This window comes from Rissa tridactyla, chromosome 15, assembly GCF_028500815.1.
Source record: "Rissa tridactyla isolate bRisTri1 chromosome 15, bRisTri1.patW.cur.20221130, whole genome shotgun sequence".
NCBI lineage: Eukaryota > Metazoa > Chordata > Aves > Charadriiformes > Laridae > Rissa > Rissa tridactyla.
This window is the reverse complement of record NC_071480.1, coordinates 580973-600743: the sequence shown is the minus strand read 5'-3', so window position 1 is coordinate 600743 and position 19771 is coordinate 580973. Positions and strand designations below refer to the sequence as shown.

General features: G+C 44.6%; 1 protein-coding gene across 12 annotated transcripts in view; it reads left to right on the top strand.

Annotated features, from left to right (window-relative positions):
* The window catches only part of GAS7 (growth arrest specific 7), a 160107-nt gene that overhangs the window by 99152 nt on the left and 41184 nt on the right, over positions 1–19771 (top strand). For 6 of the 12 annotated variants that reach the window (XM_054221565.1, XM_054221564.1, XM_054221559.1 and 3 more), the window contains 2 exons: positions 47–190; positions 908–9821. The exons of 1 other annotated variant lie outside the window; for it this stretch is intronic. In XM_054221565.1, coding sequence (XP_054077540.1) covers positions 47–190; positions 908–1021 — 258 coding nt within the window. In that variant the 3' untranslated portion in view covers positions 1022–9821. Of the gene's footprint in view, positions 1–46; positions 191–907; positions 9822–19771 lie in introns of those variants that run through there. 5 more of the 12 variants (XM_054221568.1, XM_054221567.1, XM_054221560.1 and 2 more) reach the window with 3 other exon arrangements.

The window sequence follows — 19771 nt, the reverse complement described above, 5'->3', positions numbered from 1 at the left end:
CTGACTGGCAACCTTTTGTGTGTCATCCTTTCTCTGGGCCTTCAAGCTCAGCTTCCAAGAAAAATATGGACTTGTTTTCCTTCGTGTCCAGGAGCTTGAGAGACTAGAAGTTGAAAGGGTGGAGATGATTCGGCAGCATCTTTGCCAATATACACAGCTGCGGCATGAGACAGACATGTTCAACCAAAGTGTAAGTCTGCTTTATGTTCGGTCCCTTTGGTCCTTATTGCACTTCAGCTGAGCAGAACGGTCCCTATCGTGACCTGAGTGACCTGTGTCAAAAGGAGATGTGAAAAGTCTAGGCAGTCAGTTTGTTAGCTTGCAGCAGTACTGTCTGCCACCCTACAGTCCTGCTCCTCCAAGACCCTCTGATCCTGGTCACATTTCGTGCTGCTGGATCGCAGCTTTTTGCTGGGGGAGACACAATGAATTTAATTACATTTAGTCAGCGTGAGCCATTATTAGCTCTCCCAGCATCATGCACTACTCCTTGAGGTCATCTGTTCTTGCAAGGAAGATGGTAAATGGTTTCACTGTTGGGGGAGGGAGTATATATTATGTGTTTATCAAAAAACTGGCTAATTTTCAAATATTAAAATACAGGGAATATCTGCCAGCCTCTCAGTACATGGTTGTATTTGGCGTAGGGTACAGATTGCAGGACAGGAGTCAGAGACTGAGTGGCCAATGCCTGGCCTAGGAAGTTGTCTCTGCCGCTCCTCTGCTTCCTGCTACAAGGCTCACATTCAGATCTGGCTGTTGCCCACCGAGACTTGCGTACGTGCAGTTCTCACTCGTCTGCAAATGCAACACAGGCGTGCGCGTAGCTGCTCTACGCTTGAGAGCAACGACCGTCTCTGCTTGAAATGCACCCTTGACATTTTGATTCTTGTTTTGTTTGTTTTAGACAGTAGAGCTCGTGGATCAGTTGCTTCGGAAAGTGGATCCTGCCAAAGACAGGGAACTGTGGGTAAAAGAACACAAAACTGGAGATATCCGACCTGTGGACATGGAAATATAGACTGTTCTGTAGTTGTATGTGATGAGTCCACTGAAGTAACCAGGCTAATGTTTGTTTTTTAAGGGTCAGAAGCGCATAGGGAAAAGGTTGTTCCAGACACCTTGTAATTTATGCCTGTATGGGCTATCTCTGTTACATTTAGTCATTAAAATGGTCCTCATTGTGCTAAGCCTTAAGCAGACATTCCAGGGTGAAGAAACCAGATGTGTGCTTCCCAGCAGAGGTTCCCAATTGCACGCAGCTTCCAGAAGAAATTTGCTTTCTGGTGAAGAGAGAGAGCTCTGTTCTTCAGTGACCTTGTGCTACATCCCTTGCATGACTATCTTTATACAGTATGTTAGAACAACTGTGCAGTGCGCCTCTGGCCAGCGAGTAGATAAATGTTTGAACATGACGCAGGAGGCAGGGAAGTCCTGATCATGAATCCCAGGTCTGTCACTGACTGCTTTCATGGCCATAGGCAAGTTGATTAACTTTTCTGGCTCCCCCATCTCTAAACCCGCATGTCTCGCAGCAATGTTGTGCAAATAGATTTATTTCATATAACACCATTTCCCACCACGGCAGTGAAGTGATGGCCCTTCTCCCAAAATCTGTGGAGAAGACTCCTGTTCTTCCTGTTTTATACTCCCTCTCAGGGACACATAAACCCGTTATCATCATGATTTCTGTTCTGGACCAATCAATGAGGTTGAAAGCGCTGCCATCACCGTTATTTATCAGGAAAGACTTTGTTGTGCTATACCTACCTCATTTGCTGTCTGAGTGCCCTCAATGACAGAAAGAGGTTATATACCAAGGAATAAATGAGATGTTCAAAACCTTTCCTGATTATGCAAGGTGTTTTCTCACAGAATCGCCTTAAAGACAGTCCTCTAACATTTTATTTGGGATCCAGGTTAAAATTGCCCTTTCTTTGGTTCCTTCAGGTGAATATCACAGCCTTTAGGTATCTTCAGTTACCAAGTTTGTCCAGATAAATTGTAAGTTCTATCTTTTTAGAGCCTGATTTTCAAAGGTGCCACGAATCTGTGATACTAAATTGCATTAAAAGTAAATGCAGCTGCTCAGCACTTCTGCACTATCAGATTCTCAACCTTCGGTTTTTCCTTTGTTACCCTTACTGCAAACAACCAAAAATTCAACCCTACTTTTGGCACATAGTGTTATGTAGTTTGTAGACTGGTTGTGAAAAGGTATTAATTTGATTCTCCTGCTGTTATTTCTGATGGATTATTCAGCATTGCTGATAATATATTTTTCAGCATTTCATACAATGCCAAGATTCTTAAGATTTTTGCTTTAGATCCAGCAGAAACCCTGATTCTCACCACTGTGGCCTTTACTCGGTGTTCACTGGGTTGTCATCTACAGTTTCCCAAACCATGCTATTTCATTTGATCCACAGTTATGTTCCACTTTATCTTATCGTTACCCTCCTTTTTTCCCCAGCACCGAAATTGCATCCTTCTTTTGTTCTACTGCTGTTCCAGGGGTTTGTTCACCAGCCTCAAACTGCTGTGATTAGATCACTTAGAATCAATATTCCCCTTTACAGAAACAAACTGAGACACAGTGAAGTCTCATCTGCAACACATTTTTAATATTGTTGCAGTGATTATTTTTCTGGTTTGCTATTTCAACCTGAATTCCGTAGCGTTTTCCTATCGTTCCCTTTCCTCAACCAACTCTTTACCAGCGTAGATGTGTTCCTGTCTTGCAAATGCCTCCACAACCCACTTCTCTGCCATGTCATTAACCCTTATAAACCTTTGCATGTTGGCAGATGCAATGCCGTGATGGCTGCGTGCTCAGGATCCCTGTTCCTGGTGTGACACCTCCTGTACTGCACTTCCATTACACACTTCTGCATTTGCAGCTGCTCTTTTATCCTTGGTGTTGGAAGCAGCCAGCACACCGTTACGTGAGTCTCTCCTAAGTTCCTGCAAAGGCTATTGCAACGCAAATGAAACATGATTTTCCTAAGCATCCTGTAGTCCTTGAGCTCAGAATACGTACGCTTCCCCAGAGTCCTGCTGCTCAAGCGGGGAGGTTTCGTGGTGATCTCTCTCTTTCAGTCTTCCTATTGGTTCACTCTCTAGCCTATTAATTTTTTTTGGCATACCAATATATACTTTTCCTATCTCTACCATGCACTTTGGAGGACAGGCACTTTTTCTCTTCTTTTTTTTTTTTTTTTTTTAACCACAGGTGCAGGGTGAGCTTTCAAAACTTCAGTGGCCAAAAATAACTGGGGTGCTTCAGAGCTGCATCTCAGGTCAACCCTGTATTCTAAGCTGTGTATAAACTAAAACGAGCAATCTTGACCACAACTCACCACATTTGATTGCAAAATGAAGCTAGTTGTGCACTTTATACCGTATTCTCCATAATAAATATCTGAAGTAATCCGTTATCAATTACACTTTATTTTTCCTCTTTCTTTAAAGATGTTTGTTATTTTATCTATTTTAGACTGGAAATACTGTCCATTAGCACAGGTTTCTTCGAGGACTGAAATGTATTTTTGTTTCTCTACTAAGGTGTATTTAAGCCACTCTCAGTTCTTGGTTATATTTTCTGGTAATTTTTTTTACCCTTTTGTTTTACTTACAGACAGTTTTCCTACTTCTAGTTTTTGGTCCATCTGAAATATTGCAGGAATGTGTGAGCTGCACGGAATGATAATTCTCTTGATGGAGTCCGTATCTCTTTTTCACTTCCATAACCTGAGGAGAGCTGTACCTGGCTGTTGATCTTTACCAGGCCCAGCAAACTCTCGCGTGGTGCTGCTCTGCAATGGGCGAGATGCTTCCTCTGCAACAGGAGTTTCATCTGTAATCAGTGGAAGTGTCAGGGAAGTTTTGCTGTTGCTTTAGACAGTTTCCAGCTTATTTCCTGCAAAAGGTGATATTCTCCTGTGATACGACACTGCAGACGGTGGGATTGGTGCTACCTGGCTCATTCACTCTCTGGCTGATGGATCCTGGACAGGGTGGAGCCTTCCAAGTCGGGCAGTGCTGAAGCCCCAGTGCTTCTGAACAGACAGCATCATCAAAGAAGGTAGTGGCATGTTTGAAGGGAAGCACAGACACCTGCCCTCGTGTTTGTTCCTAACAAGGTAAATTCAGGAGTTCCAGCATTGCTCTGTTCATCTTCCATTGAGTTGCAAAAACGCAGTTGAACCCAGTCTTTCCTCATGCAGTAGCTCATCCTGAACAACTTCTTCTCTGGAGCAAGATCAAGCTTCATGTTATGTTAAAGTAGCTAGCGTGTGAAAAGCATGATGCTGCTGCAATGGAACTCATTAACAGGAATAGCACAGTCCCTTGCCTCCATAGGTACTGAGCTCAAGGGTCATCGTTTCGTCTGGCTGGTGGGCGACGAAACACTTCATGCAAGCTTTTACTATTTTAGTCTTTTTTTTTTTGCTGAGTGACAGGGCTGTCTTACATCTTCATACGGCTCTGTGGTCACAGAGCATAAGGTGAGCTTTTGATTAGTAGTGTTTGCTTTCCCCTGAAGATGTACAATTTGTGGGAATTTGCCTCTAGTTCTCTCTGGTAGCTCCTCTTGCCCGTGTCTTTCTTGAAGCAGCCTGTGTTTCAGGAGTCCTGCCACTCCCACAGAGCTCCCTCTTTGTTTAAGCAATGCTGTCACATACTTGTCTCGTGCTGTCAAGCCTCTGCCTCTCTGGCAATCTCTGCTTCAGCCAGAGCCTTTTGGCCCTTGTCTGAGCTCAAGGGCTTAGTGAATCCTACGGCTTTAAATCCATTGGGTGTCCTGACTCCAGTGCCAGAGCTGGTGAAGCGCTTACCAGCTGTAACCTCAGCTGCCGTACAGAATAAGAACATTTTATTCATCATCCACACCAACCCGCCAATGTCTTCAAAGCCATCTTCTGGCACAGTTTATTCAATAGAGTCCTTGCTGGAAATCTTCCTCTAAGGTATTCTTTCACCTTCTGACAGAACTCATTCTGGATCCACTGCTGTTGGCTGGTTCCTGTTGGAGTTAATGAGCTGAAAGCGGTGATTCCTTTACCACGTGGGCCAAGAGCACTTTCTCCCATCGCTGGCAAGATTCCAGTTGCTTTCATGGAGCAACATCCCAAAAGGCCTAGTTCTCCAATATCCAGTCTGCTTCAGGTTCACTCACATCTGTAACTCATGTTTGTTCATCACTTCTGTGTGTTGACATCTTTTGAAGGACTTCACCTGTTCCCTTATAGGAACATTATTTCATTATGTGATGACACTGAAATCTTTAGAGATAGCTTTAATTTTTTTTTAACGTTAAAATATCATAACAACAGTGAAAGTCATATGGAAATACCTGGTATGTTTCTGGAGTACTTTTCCGCCTCTGCAGCCCTGCCTGAGCTGCTCTGGGGTAGCTGTGCTCCCCTAGTAAACACTGAAATCATTCTTCCTTTTATGCGTAACAGGCGGCATGCAAATTCGTGCTCTCGTTCTCTTCATCCGATTCTGCATCTGCGCAGTTTCATGTTGCAGAATTTTGCTGCTTTTTGCCCCATGCTGCAATGTCAGCGTGTGTAGCTGTCCTGTGACAGTGAACTACACTCAGATCATCTCTTTTTGGGTTTTTTTTCTAACAGGAATTTTCTGTAGAGCTTTCACAGAAAACTTTTACATGCTCAATAGCCGTCATAATTTCTCAGACCTTCTGAGAACCTCTTTAAATTTGTCCCTGTTTTCAATGTCATTATTTAAATATTTGCTGCAAGTTAGACTATGTAGAAATGCACGCTCTTCACCTGCTCTTTGGAAGTGCTTGGCATTCAGAGATTTCTTGGAACACAGCAGGGAGCATGTAGGTGATAAGAGACTTTGAAAATCAGGCTAACAAATAGAAATGCACAAGCCTCTTTTTTCCTTAGTCATTGAGTGTATGTATAAGGTAAACATTAAGAAATGAGAACCTCAAGTACTAATTGTATAAGCCCTAGCTGCTATACGTGCAGTTCTCAGGAGTGACCCTGTGTCAGGCTGTGGTAGGAGCGCAGCTCTGGAGTGTGGGCCTACAGCTCACCTGCTGATGCAGGTGTAAAAACCCAAATACAAAACTAAGAGAAAAAGCAGCTCTGCCCATCTCTTTCTTCAGTCACACACGGGGACAAAAAGAGCACTGCTTACCCAGGTGGGTCCTTCACTATCAAGCACCTTAAGAAATCCAGACCAGCACCTTGAAGGTCCCCCTGGAATGAGCAGATGTGACTTCTTGGTGTGATCCATTGATGGATTGTTTCCTTCTGAATTGAAAACATATTTGCTATTTCATGGTAGCTAGTGTGCTCCTTTGCACTGGTGCAGCCGGCTGCGTCTGTGCCCAGAGGTGGCAGTCAGAGTCTGGTGTCCTGGAGGCCGTCCTGGTCACCCTTACCTTTCCGCTTTGTGAGAACTGGGTCTTCAAAAGACAGAGTCAAAAAGGCAGTTTTCAAAACAGTGACCTTTCCTGATCATAGACCTTTCTGGAAAGTCTTTTTGCTACCCATCATGTGTTGAAATAGGAGAACGAAGTCCCAGAGGTTAACGAAGCGTTGCTGTGAATGGTTCTTGTTGTGTGGGCATTCCTCCCGTACTCATACAGCGGTAGGGAGCGGCTGGCGGGTGTCCTTCCTTGCACAGCAGAGGTGTCTGACACTTTACCAGAGGAGCCTGCTGGTTACATTTAACTTAACCAGCTGGGCAGTCACAGGCAGATTCAAATTAAGAACAGACACATAAGGCAGGAAAATATTTAGCTGTCCAGTGGCATTTGAGCTTCTGGATGTGAGGCGCTGGTCTCCCTCAGACCCTGACAGGCGCATCACTCTCTGAATTCTGCTTAGCACATGAAAATCAGTGATGAAACGTTCCCTTGTATCTACTGCTTGAAACAGGGCTCTCCAGCTAACACCCGGTTGTGCCACTATGTGTCAGTGCCACAGTAGTGACTGCAGAACGGTTGTTGGCCTTGGGCAGCGCTGTGGTGTCCTGCGCCCTAGCACTGGACTGTAAGTCAGGCAGAGACGCGTCAAGCCTGGCGTGCAGGTGTCCTCCAGGAGCTCGGAGCACACGGTCTTTCTGTTGCATAATGATGATGAAGTCTTTCCTGTCTTTTCTTGAAAAGCACTATTGTATAAAGAATATTCATTATTTTGTCCTATAATAGGTCTTATTCATATAAATGTGCATCTTTCAATTCCTGTTTTCCCTCTTCATTGTTACTGTAGCCGACCTTCCATTACTGAGATACACCAGATTGCATGATCATTTCTTTAATTTTGAATTTTCATAGAACATCTCTGTTGCTTTAATGTGCTGACCAAACTTCATGCTTTTGGATATTTTCTGAGAGTGGTAAATGAAAGCTTTTTGGAGGGGTTATTTTGGATTTTGTTTTGGATTTTTCTTATCAGCCACGGGGTTTGGAAGTGCAATGTCTCCTTTTTGTGCTAGTCACAGTTTATTTTTTCTTCCTGGGCATTTTTTCTGAAGGGACCAACACATAGCACAATTTGACTTAAATTTCTTATCCCACGCATTCCTCAAGGCAAAAACCTTTTGTGCCTAATGATGCATCTGATTCTAAGAATTGTACCTGGACAAAATCTTTCATAGACCAATAAAAAATAAGTCTTAGGTTAACCGCATAATAATTACATTAAAAATACATAAATTTGAAACACTCAAATTTAATTCCCTCAACTTACATTAAGTTCAACTATTTCAGGTGCATTGTAAGAGATAAACTCAGTGGATATTCAGAACGAAAGCTTTTCAGCTGCTGTATGCACATTCAGTGAGCGGACAAGACTACAATTTTGAATATACGCAGTCTTTCAGGGCTACTGATGTAACGAGTAACTGAAATGGCTTGTATCACAACCCTACTAAAATTCTGCTAGTAGTTCCCCTTGAAGTGCCTCTTTAAATGGTATCTGCTACAAGCGTGTGAAACACACAGATTCACCCTACAAATTTCCAGAGCTCAGGAGCAGGCAGCGCACACAGATCTGTGCGGGATTTTCAACCCTCCTTCCTTGCTCCGCACCATGCACTCTTTTAGAGCATCCACGTTCCCAGTAGACCTGCCTTTGTCTCGTTGAGCATTTACTGTCCAGCACAGCCATCCTAAATTCTCAATACTGAAATGGAGTAGGAAATACTAGACTGAAGAGCAACCGCACTGAAGGAGCATTGCTAACCTAATCTTCTGACGCGTCCTTGGGTATAGGCATCTCAGTAGAATAAGCAGGGAATTCTGCATAAAAATAGTTTCGTAAGTGGCATTTGGGGCCTAAGCAGGCCTTTATTGTGTAAAATAAAAAAAACAATCTTGACTCTTTTTTAAAGCAGTTGCTGAGAAGTAATTTTCTGGTACTGGAAGTCTAAAGCTGAATAGTGATTTTGGGGATCTCACATCTGCATGATGTGACAATCTTAGTCATTTGAATTTGGGAGCGCTTGACCCAAAATCCCTTATTCCCCTGGAGTTTTTTGATGTGGTGGCTGCAATTTTCAGAATAGCCTAAGGACTTTGGATGTCCATTTACCACTCCCTCACTTCAGCAGGTCAAAAATGCTCTTTAGGAACAGCAGCCTCTATCCACTATGAAAAAAGCAGGTACTAGTGTTGGACAAATATTTTCTTCTCCTCCTTAGATGGTTTCCTTTCTTTTGGCAGCCTGAGACAGTGTGAAAAATCCACTAAACAGTTTTGCAGACATTCTAACAGCAGGGATTCAAAGGCGAGCCAGATCACCAGTCATACACTAAAGCAGAGTTTTCTACTAAAATAAAGTTGCTTATTTGGTCTTTTTTGTGTAACTTTTGCTAAATACTTCTAAATTTCTAGGAAAGTCGACTTTTGTCAGTACTAATGACTTATTTTTAAAGATGTTTAGCCAATATTTTATAACTTTCCATAAATTTTGGCTGAATAGACCCCGTAAATAGCTTACGTATCATGCAGCCTCTGTCTGGGTAACTTGTAAATCTCAGATCATTGTGCAAATTATAGGGTGGCTTTTGTTCCATAAGGATACATGAAGGACTCACTGATCTTAAGAAGTTGAATGCAGAAAAGATTCAGGGGGCAGATCTTCAGCTTGGGTAAACTGGCAGAGTTCGGTGGAAGCTACTTTATGTCAGCTGTGGATCTTGTCCTTTAGTGTTGAAGGCATTTCCTATACATAATTTTTCTGTCTTACTGTAAAACAATTTCATATGGTTAAACTGTATTTTCCTATATTGTTCTGCAAATTTATATGCACCACAGTGCTCATCTCATCTCCTGTAAAATAAACTGTAGAGACACACATTGAGCATGGAATTGTCTTTACCAAGTTGCTTTTTTCTTCTACCAAAGCCACATGCCTTTTGAATGTAATATCATCAAAGAACACTCGGAGTGCCATATGCGCATGTACTGCTTAATTGACACCAGCTTAACGTAGCTTGAATTTGCAATCAAGTTACTCGGGTGTAATCTACTGGTACTTGTCCTTTTCAGATCTTTGCATCGTATTCAGATGAGTACAGTCCCTAAAGTTTCATGTTTAGTAGGAAATCGATTTAAGAAACACCTGTAGTTAAGTGGGTTTGTTCCTTAAACAATCAGGTAAGCTGACGGTGATCAGTCTGGAAGCAGCTGCCGTGGGCATGCTTTAAATGATCTGGAAGTCTTCTATGCCCAGTCAGTCCCCTACCTGCAAGTTCCATGTGCATCTTGAAGCTTAGTTGAAGAGAAAACACTGTTGTAAAATGTTGTTGTTAATAAATTGTTCTACTTTGAATCTTTGAGTTAACATGCACGCTGGCAGGTTTTCTGACAAAGTCAAAATCAGCCTTGCTACAATCCTGTCTAATCCAACAACTGTCTTCAAAAGTGACCGGCACGGGATCCTGCTATGGAAGCAGAGCTCAGAGCAAGCAGATGTTGCAGTTCTGCAGAACACAAACCCACCTTCCCAGCAATTTGTGACTCATGGACCTTTGAGGTAACAACATCATCCACACATCTCATAAATCTCAGCAGAGCTTCCTTCTAAGAATTTTTCCAGTTTTGAACTCATGTAAAAATTAGTTTCTCCAGCCACCTGCACAATGGCATCCCACAGCTCCATGGTATGTTTGTACACTGATGTGGTAAGTAGTTGCAGAGGTGTGCATGCTCTTCTCAGAAAAGGAGAAGAAAGGTAAGGCACTGAAAAAGATCCTGGTGGAAGCTTGGTTTTCACAGCAGAGTCTTTGCACCTTGCCCAAAGTAGCCTAACTCTGTTAAAAAATCTCAGAATGCTGTGTCAGATGTTGGTGCATGGTATAGACCAGCTTGGTGAAAATCATAGAATTGCCCAGGTTGGAGGGACCTTTCAGATCATCTACTCCAACCACCAACCTAACTCTGACAAAAACCATCACTAAACCATATCTCTAAGCACTGTGTCTACTCAGCTTTTAAATACCTCCAGGGATGGAGCCTCAACCTCTTCCCTGGGCAGCCTGTTCCAATGCTTAATAACCCTTTCAGTGTAAAAATTGTTCCTAATATCCATCTAAACCTCCCCTGGTGCAACTTGAGGCCATTTCCTCTTGTCCTATCGCCTGTTCCTTGGGAGAAGAGACCGACCCCCCTGGCTACCCCCTCCTTTCAGGGGGCTGCAGAGAGCGAGAAGGTCTCCCCTCAGCCCCCTTTTCTCCAGGCTGAACACCCCCAGCTCCCTCAGCCGCTCCTCACAAGACTTGTGCCCCAGACCCCTCACCAGCTCCATCACCCTTCTCTGGACACGCTCCAGCCCCTCAATGTCTTTTTTGTGGTGACGGGCCCAAAACTGGACACAGCCCGCGAGGTGGGGCCTCACCAGTGCCCAGTACAGGGGGACGGTCACTGCCCCAGTCCTGCTGGCCACACTGTTCCTGACACAGGCCAGGATGCTGTTGGCCTTCTTGGCCACCTGGGCACACTGCTGGCTCACATGCAGCTGGCAGTCGACCAACACCCCCAGGTCCTTTTCTGCCGGGCGATTCTCCAGCCTCTCCTCCTGGGCTTGGAATAATTCTCCACGTGCTATGCTACATTTAACTGCAACTTGCCAGAAGAAGCATTTTCAGCTGTAGAGGACTTTGATACAACTTTGAAACCCAAGAAGGGGAGTTGCCAGCACTCAGAAAAACATAATGGTGAAAGGACTGGAGTGGACGGTAGAAGCAGCAGGGTGGCACATCACAATCTGCCACGTTTAGATGTGAAGGGCAGGAGGTTTTACTCCATCTTGCACAGGAACACCTGTGCTAGACTTTTGCAGCCAAAATAATTAGAAACTCAGCTTGGCTTCCACTGTGCAGTTAAGCCTTTGACCCTCTCCTATTCCTCAGAAGTGGAAAGGAAGCTTCAAGGGTATCAGTGAGGAGATTTGGTTTCAGACTGCTTTTGGGACTAAGAAGTAGACATGACATTATTTGTGCCTCAAGCTGTTATTTCAGGAGTTCCTGTTAATTATAAATAAAATTATGTCAGTACAGTCTGCATCTTCTGCTGTTTCCCTGGTCAGCAATATGATGCTGAAATCACCAGATAAAAGCGAGTTTTCTCTATGGTGAACTGGACAGTATGTTAGGAGTATCCTAACTTCTATGTTATCGCAAGTAAGTGGAAGTCAGAGGCTGTGTGCACATCATCAGATCCCATTTTGCTCTGGATGTTGTTCCTCACAGCATCCGCACTGCATTTGTGCCGGGTCCCCCCGGCCTTCCGGGGTGGAATCACTCAACTCTTGTTGAAGGCAGAATTTGAGAGCGATTCAGTGGCTGAAGAGAGACGCTCTTTGAGAGGCAGGCTCTCGTGCACTGCAAATGGTGCTGCGGCCCTGCCGCGACATGCCCTGGGCCCCACGTGTTCTTCCCCTTCCCTGACGTGCGCTGCGGATGCAGCTCCAGCTTCAGGGGAGAGGCGCTGCAGCCTCCTGAGGAGCGTTGCAAATGCTAAATCCCCAAGAAGAAGAACAAACTTAAAATTCCTTCCACTTGAGGAGGGGGGGTGGGACACGTTGGGGTGGATTCGCACGAATCGTTTGAGGGCGGTTTTGAGCAGCATTTTCAAAAGTAAAGAGCTGGATTGCTGCGATGCATTCCTGCTTGGCTTTTCAGTGCTGAACCTACTGGAAAGCCCTGGCAGGGTGCAGCCCTGCCTGCTGTGGAGGTGGGCGGGAGACGATGCGAGTTCCTTGGCTGTTTTGAAAAGCTGGGCTTTTCTGAGAAGGGCACCGGTGACTGCTGACACCCCTTAGAAATAGTCTTTCAGACCATTCAGAGCTGGGAGAGGCGCAGCTCTGGAAATGCTTCGGATGAGTTGCAGCAGCGAAGCGGGGTTGGGGCACACGCAGAGCACCATCTTGCCTGTGTTGCTCTTCCTGGGCACGTGCTGCAGGTAGGATGCATATTGCCCCTTCCCAGGCCCCTTAACGGGCAGATTCCGAACCAACGGCCCCGTCAACAGGAATAAGACCCAACAGAAGCCTGGGGAAAACATGAGCTGGCCCCTGCGACTCAAAGGAGAATGCTTTAACCAGCATAGGTGGTGTTTGTGGCGGTGCTGAGAACTGCAGTGAATGCAGCCTGGGCTGTCACACGTCACCCGCCCAGCCTGGGCCAAATCCTCACTCACTCTGGCTCTTGTGCCGGGAGACTTCTGCCACAGCGGCATCCCACTCAAATTATATCGGCACCTAATGAGTCAGTGATGGCTGAATGAGGGTTTTATGCCCTCACTTTAGTATTTCAGGGCTAGGCATCTGCTTCGTTGGCTGCAGATACCACTTTGCATTTGTCTAATGCTGTGGAAGCTAAGTGTTACCTTTTGATACCGCATACTATATTTCGATTATTGATTTTGGACTGTCATGCAACTTGCGGGAAAACGCAGCATTTCAGCTGTACCTATTTCAGGCGTACCTATTTCAGCCGTAAGATCGTGTACTCTGCAGTGACCTATGCAATAAAAGCACCATCAATGGATTTGAGGAAAATCTTGGTTTGGTTTGGTTTGGTTTGGTTTTGTGTCAGGCAGGGACTTCCTGCAACCAGCGTACATTGTAAGGTGGATGTTTAATACAACCCACAAGCCCTAAAGCCTTGCAACTTGTTAGAACCATTTAGAGCTGAGCCTTTTCACACAAAACCCCATACTTTGTCACATAAGATTAAATGTTTGTGTAATCTACTTTAAAAAATGGCATTTCTGCAAGTTTTTCTCATATGCTCATGTGTTTGCTCATATGTTTTTCTCATACTGTCCCACGGGTCCCAAACAAGAAAGTCTTGGGAGTGTCTGAAATCCCAACACTGCTCCTGCTATGATAAAAGCAGAGTTAGCCCTTTATCGACAGTAGCCTGCTCTACCTAGCAGACAGAAAGCATTGCCCTGTGGTGCTTGTCCGGACTCTGTCTTTCATTGCAGTGCCCAGCAATTGTTTCCTCCTTTGAAGGAAGTGCCTTCCAGTCCTTCATGAGCTCTGCCTCTTTCCTAACTCAAGTCTGATAAAAACCCAGTAATCAGTAGGTTAGTAAAACTTAACAGCGTCCAAGGAACAGTTAATTAACGGTTTCTTATTTGTAAGCAAAAACCTCATATCAGTCTTGTGTTTTGCAAATGAACACCTCGTTCCACATTCACTGTTTAGGGTTTTGCACAGGGGCTTATGTCCAAGAAGCCAAAGGCTCATTTTTAATGACCACTCCTAACTCCGTTAAAGTCAGGGGCATGAAGCCTTCCTCTCAACAGCCTTCTACATCTCTTCCCACCCTGTATTAGTTTTCAAGTGTACCTGCCTGTATTTCTCTCTTTTTTTTGGTACCCTGCAGTTATGAGTTGTGGGCCCTGTCTCTCACCTGAAGTTGAAACAAGCCAGGAAAGCTGTTTTCTTCACAAATCCTTCCTGGTAAAAGCATTTATATTCACCCAAAAAATGAGCAAAAGGTGGTAATTCCTCTCGGGCTGCACAGTCAAGCTGCAGATTCTTGTGCTGAGGATGTCAGAAGTTTGCTTACTCTGAAACAGATTTAGGCTGTTGGGAGAAAGGTTTTACTCCAAGCACTGCTGGAGCTTGAGATTCAGCTTCTGGTGGCAGAAGGTCCTGCAGCTGTCTGGGCAATAGCAGGAGTTTGAGGGAAGGAGCACCAGGCGTGTGCCGTCTGCGCGCTCTTCCCCAGCTCTCTGGGGATTTCCACCACTGGAGACGGAACACAAAGCAGCAAAAAATGTGAGTTTCAAGAATGTGTCAAAGGTCATCATAGGCTCAGATTTGCTCAAGTTTGTGGTTAAAACAGGACGCGCCCCAGCAAGCCCCTGCAGTCCTCTGCTTCTGCGCCATGGGTGAACTCATCGGTCTCGTTAAGAGCACGTGCATTTATACCTGACCTGAGCTCATTTGGTTTACACTGGACATCCAAAGAGTTCAGACTGAGAGGCTCCAGCTCTGTTCTGGTTACAGACAAGAAACACACTAAGAGCATGACAAAAGCATAGTTAAAAGACCAGTCATTGAGACAAACAGAAAAACAAGCAATCTAATTAGTAGCGTAATTAAATCTATTTATCACACTAAAAAGATTGCTAAAAATAGCACTGAAAATGAATCTACAAATTCTCCTGAACTGCTTCTAGGTGTCTATATTTTAAATACAGGAGATGATGTTACGTTAGGCATAGCTTTTCAACATATATTTCTTTTTAAGCGACTTGCTGCCTGACCAGAAACCTGAGGATTATTTGCCAGTGCGCTTTCACCGTCCTGCAGTTCAAAACCATTTCTGCATCTTACAATGCAGTTTTTGGAGTGCATGTTTCAATCTTCAACACCAGATGTCAGTGTGTCTCCCTTTTTGCCTTGGAGGGCTTCAGAATGGCATGTCTTCATAGACTTGCAGCCGTGTCGCTTGAAGATTGCAAGGTGTGTTACTAGGACTGGCGATGGACCGTGTGCAGGCACAGACCCAACAGCATGGAAATCCATCACCTAGGCCTCAAACATGAAAGCCGCTTGCATTTTAAAATCTGGCTTTATTGCCATAATTGACTCATTCTTGCTCAGTGTCAGTCTACAGTCCCTTGATGTATCCCAATTTGGAACAGTGCAAGGGAAGAGGAGATGACAGGCCATGTCCTGTGATGTCCCATGTAACACATTTATAACTACATCATTTTCTTTTTATATGACCTTGATGTACAGTCAGCAGAGGACGCCACCAGATCTGTATCCACATTGCACACTTTACCTCAAGCATTACTGCTTAATCCTAATCTGAAAATTTAGATAGGATTTCATGGAAAAGAATTGCGCTTAAAGCATCCTTCTAGGGCAGAACGCTGGTGGTACAGCACAAGATGCCTTGCTCAAGGAGGAGGACATAACTTGAATCTAGAAAGAAGTGATGCTGAACCTTCGTATCGCGGAGGACTACCATCTTGGAAGCACCAAAGCACCCAGCACCTCCACGTGCCAGGTGGGTGACAGGGTCTGGTCAGGATCTTCTATCTTGACTCAAACCACAGAAATACTAATGTCACATTTCTTACTCAAAGAATTTTGCTTGTATAAATTGCTGTCTCAGTCCTTATACAAATGAAAAAAAATTACAAACATGCACTGGTGAAGTATTTATTGTGGGGACAAACAGTCCAGCCTCGCTGGTTAATGCTGCATGGCTCTGTTTGCACTGTTTTTTTCATAAGTCCCTGAAAGTAGAGGATGAGAACATCTAGTTCCAATTTTATTTTGACTTCCTGTTTTATAAAGTAGAAAATCAAACAGTCTCCTGGAGCTGCAGCATAAATTATAGCCTTTTTATTTACAGAGCTATGAATTTTTTTTTTTTTGTAGACTTAGCAAATGTATTAAGACTGTGTCGTTTTTCTCTGCTTGTTTGCTCAAAGAGACCAAGACTCTCTTTTTCTATCAGGTGCTTAGATGTCTTTAATCCGACTTCTCCAACGTCGCTCTCTGCTCACAGATCCAGGCTTCGGGAGCTCTTCTCTCTGCCCTTTCACTTTCTGGCAAGTCTATTTAAAAGGGACAAAGGTTGCTGGATGGTGGTGTGGTTAAAGTGGAAAGTGGGAGTCAAGTCAGGAAACCCTCTTAGCACTGCTCACAATTCTCGGGAATCTTTCATGTTGGCTCACGTTATGATTAAAATGCCCGCAAATATGTTACAGTTGTATGCTTAAGAGTGTCATTAGCTGCCTGGTTGCTGTGGTGTTACATATGTTGAAGGAAGATGTGTAGTCAGTGCCTTTTTTGTCCTTTGTTGCTCGGTGCTTTTCCTCAGTCTTCTCTGCTGCTAAAACAAGTTCGTCTCTTTCCTCCCAAGTCTATGAAAAATAAAAATTTGGGTTAGGTCCAAGGTCGATATAGTCCAGTATCCTTACAGTGACCAGTGAGTACCAGTTGCTTGGGGAGGGTGGGAGAAGAAAGCTTTGTAATGAAATACATTGTGATTGGTCCCTAGATTACACTTTGAGCCCCTGGTGATCCCTGCTCAGGGACTGTCTTCCCCAACAGTGTCAGTGTTGTATTTAAACAGCCCTTCACAGATTTTTTTTCTCTCATGAGCTGATTTTGGAACTCATCTAAACTTCCCATAACATGCAGAAAACAGCTGCACAGCACAGTGATGAAGACATGAAGCGTCTCCTTCTGCTTCCTACTGGTCTGTACCTCTCCAGGTTAATTTGTTGTCTTAGTTCTTGCGGAGGAAGAGGCAGTTACCTGCCTTCTGTAGTCAGCTCATGGTCTGACAGCTCACTATCATGTTCCTTCCCTCCTGCCCCAATCATTTGTGGTTCGGGATGAGCAGTTCTGATCCCAAAATCCTCCTGCTATGTGCCTGACCTAGCTCTGCTCTGTCTTCTCCAGGTGGGACAATCAGAACTACACAAGGTATTGAAGATGTAGGCTCACTGAGGATAATATAATGCTGAGTGGCTATTTCTTTCCTAATAAACCATAGCATTTTTTTATTTATGTTGCTTTTTCTCCTGACAGTTCCTGGACTTTGCAACACCTTGTCTCTGAGTTAATAGGAACTTTAGCCAACAACTATAAGAAAACAATCTTTTGAACTTGTTGCATATAATTTTTTTCTGTGACGCTTATAGATGCTGTTAGCTCACACAATAACATTGAAATCCAGAGAAAGATCTGTATCTTCGAAAATCTTAAAAGAAAACAAACATAACCTTCCCAGTACCATACTGACTTGGTACCGGAAAGAAGGCCTAGAGAAGCAGTTTTGGCACAAGCTAGTAGTAAAAGTGAGATGGTTACAACACTGAAGTAAGATACTAAATCCTTGCTACCATCCATGTGTGAAGCTGTCAGAGAAGTAACCACTGAAGTGTTGACTCTAGGCAATGGCTCCAGCACAATGATGCTCTTGTCAGAGTAAATGCTCTCCTTGCACAGATACTGCCTCTGCTGGTTTTGCTCTGTACTTTTTTTAACCATCACACCTACCTGTTTCTCACCCAGCAAAGACACCGCTCCACCTTACGCTCTGAGCTACCTGTGGCCACAGGCAATCATTTCTTCACCCTTTCTTCAGGCCCCTCAGTTCCTGCCTCAACCATTCTATCTCATTGTCTCCTTTCAGAGTCAACCCCTTCACTTCCCACAACTCTGTCACCAGTAAACAATTCTCCTTTTGACCTCCCTATTTCTTCTTGCTTTCTCTCCCACTGTACATCACTTTGTATGTCATCCAATGGCATCTCCTCATCCAGCCACCTCTTCTCCCACCTGACTCGCTGATGCAATTCATGACAGTTATTTCCTGAGTTCCTTCAGCTGCTGTCTCCCTCTCCACCCTGCACTCTTTCTCTCTAAACACTACGTCTACTTTGTTATCCTGCGACATCCGTTCTTGTTCCTAGAAGACTTCAGAGCTCCAGCCTCTTTCTTCCAGCCATAAACTAAAACATGACAATTACCAATATCAGAATCTGGTTACGAATACCAGAATCCTGCTCACCCCCAGACCTCTGCCTCTCCCATGGATCTTACCTGGATCTCATCTTTGCTTTTTTTGCTACTTTTCTCTACTATCTGGAAGCTGCTGACTGCCTGTTTCTTGATCACAACTGGTCCTGGTCTCTTGTGGCACTTTACTCTCTCTGATCACTGCCTTACATTTAGTCTCTCTCATCTGTTGTATCTCTGTTTTCCTCTGTCAGCCTTCACAGGGTCCTCTTCCCCCTTATCTCCCTCTTTCTACTATTTCTTTTGCTCAGACTGTCTCAATACTGCATTTCATTGATGGCTCATTCCCTATCTCTTTCCTCTGTTGGTCTGTTATTAGGCAACCTCTTGCATAATTCACCATCACATTAATACAGAAAAGTCTCAATGATGTAGCTTTCCCTTCTAGACCCACACAACTACTCACTACACTGTCCTTGCACACTTCTCATTCCTTATCCCGTTCACCCAAGACTTTCATCTATCCTTCCTGTATTTGTACAGCTCAGTAGGTTGCTCTGTGGTTTGCAAGGGCAGTGGACTACGTCTGAGCTTCTCACTGCTTGCCCCATGCACCTCATTGCACCAGGAGGGCAATCAAGAGATTCTGTTTCAGGTTGCAAGGCTCCCTGTACTGCAAAAGGTGACAAGAAGGAGCCTCCCAAAGTTTACAAAGGCTGCCTCAGTACTGAGGGGGTCACTGTGCTGTGGTACATCCTAAGGTCCTTGGCGTTCAGGCCCCTCCTGACTGGGGTCTCTAGGCCTCTCCAGACCTCAGACTGGAGTATTGGCTGGAGGATGTTTCCCTTTCAACTCAGAGACAAGGTCTTCTTTCTGCCTAAGTGTGTGGGGAGTTGGGATGACTGATGTATGGCCATGCATCTCTTTAGAGTCACAGTATCATTTAGGTTGGACCCTGAAGATCTTGGAGTCCAACCGTAAACCTAACACTCCCAAGTCCAACACTAAACTATGTCCCTAAACTCCATGTCTACACATCTTTTAAATACACCTCCAGGGATTGTGATTCACCCACTTCCCTGGGCAGCCTGTTCCAATGTTTGATAACTGTTTCAATGAAGAAGTTTTTACTAATATCCAATCTAAACCTCCCCTGGCACAACTTGAGGCCATTTCCTCTTGTCTTATCATCTATTACTTGGGAGAAGAGACTGACAGCCACCTCATTTCAGGTAGTTGTAGAGAGCAATAAGGTCTCCCCTCAGCATCTTTTTCTCCAGGGTGAACAGTTTGCTCAGCTGCTCCTCCTAAGACTTGTCCTTCAGACCCCTTACCAGCTTCATTGCCGTTCTTTTGAGGCAGTCCAGGACCTTCCAGGACCATCTTCCTTGTAGTGAGGGGCCCAAAACTGAACTCACTATTCAAGGCGTGGACGATCACTGCCCTAGTGCTGCTGGCCACACTATGTCTGATAAAAGCCAGGATGCTTTCTTGGCCTTCTTGACCACCTGGGCACACTGCTTGCTCATATTCAGCCAATACTCCCAAGTCCTTTTCTGCCAGGCAGCCCTCCAGCCAGTCTTCCCCAAGCCTGTAGCACTGCATGGGGTTGTTGTGATGCAAGTGCAGGACCTGGCACTTGTCCTTTTTAAACCTCATACTGTTGTCCTTGGGCCAGATCCCTCTGTACAGCCATCCTACCCTCAAGCAGAACAACACTCCACCCAACTTGGTGTCATCTGCAAACTTACTGTGGGTGCACTCAATCCCCTTGT